Source organism: Protomyctophum bolini (genome assembly GCF_963924005.1).
Source record: "Protomyctophum bolini genome assembly, chromosome: 5".
In the NCBI taxonomy this organism is placed as follows: Eukaryota; Metazoa; Chordata; class Actinopteri; order Myctophiformes; family Myctophidae; genus Protomyctophum; species Protomyctophum bolini.
Window position 1 is genome coordinate 45,501,201 of NC_137866.1, and position 4,246 is coordinate 45,505,446.

Below are 4,246 nucleotides of genomic sequence, written 5' to 3' on the forward strand. Positions count from 1 at the left end.
TAATGACTTGTATAGAGCACTCGTTCATAAAACGAGGAGCTCTTTAGTGGTGATATGACTTAAGTAATTTGGAAATATTACACAGTAGATCATAACAAATCTTGCCATTAGCTTATACCTGTATGGTGGAAGATAAAAAAACCACACCACAAACGACTTAATCCATTTTTAGGAGCGCCTAATTATACGCTGATATACTATTCTCCTTTCAACCAACATTCGGTAGAGGCTAGCTATTTTCAACGTCTGGTGATGGATGATGTGCAGCTATAGGCCTATTGTCAATATTTCAGTTGATTGTGATGGTTACAAATACACATGAATTCGATGTTGGAATGCCAGGCAGCTTTACAACTGGTAATGGTGCAATTATCAACTAAACCCATTCTCCGATGAATGTCGGTAATAACATATGGATTACACTTTGGCATAACAAATGAGTTGTGGCGCGCGCGCGCGCACACACACACACACACACACACACACACACACACACACACACACACACACACACACACACACACACACACACACACACACACACACACACACACACACACACACACACACACACACACACACACACACACACACACACACACACACACACACACACACACACACACACACACACACACACACACACACACACACACCTCTCCCTCGATCCACCCCTGTGCTTTTAGGGGAGTCAGTCAGCTGACTGTCTGTATAGCTGTCAACCATGAGAGCCTCCCCGCCTCCCTCTCCTCCGCTCCTCTCTCTCCTCCCCTCTCTTCCTCTGTCCCAGCTCGGAGCGCCGCTCCCATTGGAGCCGGGCCGCGTTGGAACCTGCCCCTCCGCGCGCGACGTCACCGCGCGCTATAAGGATAAAGCCGTGGCTGGCCGTGAGCGCAGTCTGCTGGATACTCGGGAGTAGAGAGAGAGTCGAGAGGCGAGCCTAAACCTCTGCGGTGCAGAGCTGGTTAAGCTGCTTCTCTGCGATATATAATCAGACGCCCTATATTACTCTACTATACGCTTTTCTGTGCGTTGCTCCTGCGTTCTTTTCCTGGCGAAAAACGGACTTACAAAACAGAAGTTGATCCGAGGACTGGTGCCCGCTTCAACGTGTACATATACGTGGTATTATTGCTTCCTTTTTTTTATTTATGTCGTTTCTTGTGCTGTGAATATACACTTCTACTGAAAGGACTGAGATTTTTTTTTTTTAACTTTTGCACTGAGACGCATTGCTTTTCTACCTCCACTCCTGGTCGGTGTGCCAGATTAGCCCAGCCAGAAGTAGGCTAAATGACGCAAATTCCGATGTCGTTTGCAGCGCATTAGTCTGAAAGTTTTTCGCCACTTTTTCTTCGTTTTCCTTTCCCCCCCCACCCCGCCTTCGCACCCGATCGACTCGGTGTTTAATGCTCCAGCGACCCAGTGCGCAGCAGCAGCAGCAGCAGCGGTGGAGGATCCAAAAAGAACTATTGCATGAGACAAGAGAGGAGAGCCGAGGAGGAGGAGGCGCTGATTAACAAGCCAGTTTTTGCGACGCTGGCAAGCAGCACCTTTGCAAGTCTGCAAAAGGGCAGCAGCAGCATGAGCGCAGACATGAACATGGGCCCGGAGCTCCCCAACAGCCCGCTGGCTCTGGAATACGTCAACGATTTCGACCTGATGAAGTTCGACGTGAAGAAGGAGGGCCTGGCCGGCCTGGAGCGCGCCGGGGTGCAGCGCCAGTGTACCCGCCTGCAGCCCCAGGGCTCCGTGTCGTCCACCCCCATCAGCACGCCGTGCAGCTCCGTGCCCTCCTCGCCCAGCTTCAGCCCCACGGAGCAGAAGAACCACCTGGAGGAGCTCTACTGGATGCCCAACGGCGGCTACCACCAGCAGATGGACCCGCAGACCCTCAGCCTGACCCCGGAGGACGCCGTGGACGCGCTGATCGGCGCCCACGGCGGACACCCGCAGTCCGCGCACCAGCAGCAGCTGCAGGCGCAGCAGGCGGCGGCGGGGGGCGGCTTCGAGGGCTACAGGCCGCCGCACCACCACCACGGCCACCACGGGGGCCACGCGCAGCAGCACCACAACCACCCGTACGCCGGCGGCCTCCCGCACCACCCCGACGAGCTGTCCGGAGGACACCCGGGCGCCGGACACAGCCACCCGCACGCCCAGCACCACCACCACCACCACGACCACCACGGCGGGGACCTGGACGACGACAGCCCGGGCCCCATGTCCCCGGAGGACCACCAGCCGCTGCACCACCACCGCCACCACCACCTGGGCGGAGGACACCACACCGGCTCCGGCGGCAACGTGGAGGACCGCTTCTCCGACGACCAGCTGGTGTCCATGTCGGTGCGAGAGCTCAACAGGCACCTGCGCGGCTTCACCAAGGACGAGGTGATCCGCCTGAAGCAGAAGCGCAGGACCCTGAAGAACCGCGGCTACGCGCAGTCGTGCCGCTACAAGCGCGTGCAGCAGAAGCACGTGCTGGAGAACGAGAAGACGCACCTCATCGCGCAGGTGGAGCAGCTCAAGCAGGAGATCGGCCGGCTGGCGCGCGAGCGCGACGCCTACAAACTCAAGTGCGAGAAACTGACGGGAAGCGGCGGCGGGGGCGGCCCCGCGACCGTGGCGCCGACGGCGGGGGGCGCGAGCACGAACGGGTTCCGCGAGGCGGGCTCCACCAGCGACAACCCGTCGTCACCGGAGTTCTTCATGTGAGTTGTTTAATAAGCCTTTTTCTGGTTTGTTTGTTTTTTGTCGTGACCCCACCAAACCATCCACAAACCTCCCATCTCCTCCACCACAACCGATGCTGATGAACTATAAAGTCGATAATAATCAACCAACGCCCTCTCTCTCTCTCTCCCTTAAACCACTTAACTGAACTTGGACCGCTTTTTCTCCCCCCTGTCTCCAGACCACGCAACACCAGAAAGAAATAGCCAATCTACAAGCTCACACATGTGTTGTTGTGTGCTTGTAGATTGGCTATTGTCTTTGGCTAACATGTGTTCCCCGTCCCCAGACTATAGGATGCTGGGGGTTTCAAGTGGATAACTGGTTATGACTATACTAATACCGGTAAACAATTATATTCATATTAGAAAGAAATAATCCATCGAATACTATTCTCATATATAATCGTTTTCCCCTCCATCCACCACCACACGTTTGACAACTGAGATACAAAGAGCAACACAATATGTTAAGAGGATGTTTTTGATCAAAAAGTCGCAGCAGCATCTTCGTAGATTAGTTGCTTTTGTAGTTGAAGAGACTTTTCCAAGAGGATTTTGTCGGGCTGAAGAACTTATGCTCCTTTGTAGGCTATATACAGCTTTTAGTATAAAAGTGTGGGATGGATGGATATAGCCTCTATGGCGCCGAGGCAAGTTGTCTCTGCTCACAATTCTGTTCCCTCAACAACAACAAAAAAACAAAAACGATGACATTGTTATGAAACGACGTATAGGCCTGGCCTCATAAGCCTATACAACACAATGATGACGCAAGAGACAGTGCGTTATATGAGAGTGACATTCGAACAAGTGGTGGGGCCAGCATTATAAAACTCTCCCAAAAAAAAACCCCACAACAACATACAAGACTCCAACATTTATGCAAACTTTATCTGTCAAGTTAAAATCCCGCGGGGGCCATGTGACACACGGGTTGGACATTTTTATGCAACATCTCCTCCATTGATTTATTGCCTGCTTGGTTATATTCCGAATATATATTGAAAAACAGAAAAATCTCTGCATTAAAATATTAATAATCCCTGCATGCTGGACATGTACGGTTTAATAATTTCTATTTTGTACCTTTACCATCATTCTCGTTGTATATTAAGAGCATGTCGTTGAGCTGCAGCTTTTCTCTCATAGTTTTTCTTTTTTTGGGGGGGTGGGGTGGGGGGGCTTATTATTATATGGGAGGTTAGAGAAATGCAACGGGGACATTATACATAACAGCAGGACTGCAGGTGCAGGTGTGTGACATTAAATGGGTGTGGGGGTTTTCTGTTTTTTTTTTTAGGCTTGTAAATATTATGCAACCCAACCGCTATAAAACTGCACACCAAGATTGAGGAGGCTGGTTTGAACTTCTTTCTTTGTGTTGTGTTTATTTTTTCATATATTTCGTTTTTTCTTTTCTTTTCTTTTTTTTGGGGGGGGAGGGGGTTATTGATTTGATTTGAGAGGTTTTTTTTTTCCAGTTGCATTTAAATACAAACAAACGTTTT

General features: G+C 51.1%; 1 protein-coding gene across 1 annotated transcript; it reads left to right on the forward strand.

Annotated features, from left to right (window-relative positions):
* Positions 1-1,321: 1,321 nt before the first annotated feature.
* On the forward strand, positions 1,322-3,894 carry mafba (MAF bZIP transcription factor Ba). Its single transcript, XM_080764317.1, has one exon. The coding sequence runs from the start codon at positions 1,477-1,479 to the stop codon at positions 2,716-2,718; it is 1,242 nt and encodes a 413-aa protein (XP_080620443.1). The 5' UTR covers positions 1,322-1,476; the 3' UTR covers positions 2,719-3,894.
* The last annotated feature ends 352 nt before the right edge of the window (positions 3,895-4,246 follow it).

Coding starts and splice junctions, on each gene's coding strand:
- mafba (XM_080764317.1), top strand. CDS start 1,477: ATGAGACAAGAGAGGAGAGCCGAGGAGGAGGAGGCGCTGATTAACAAG.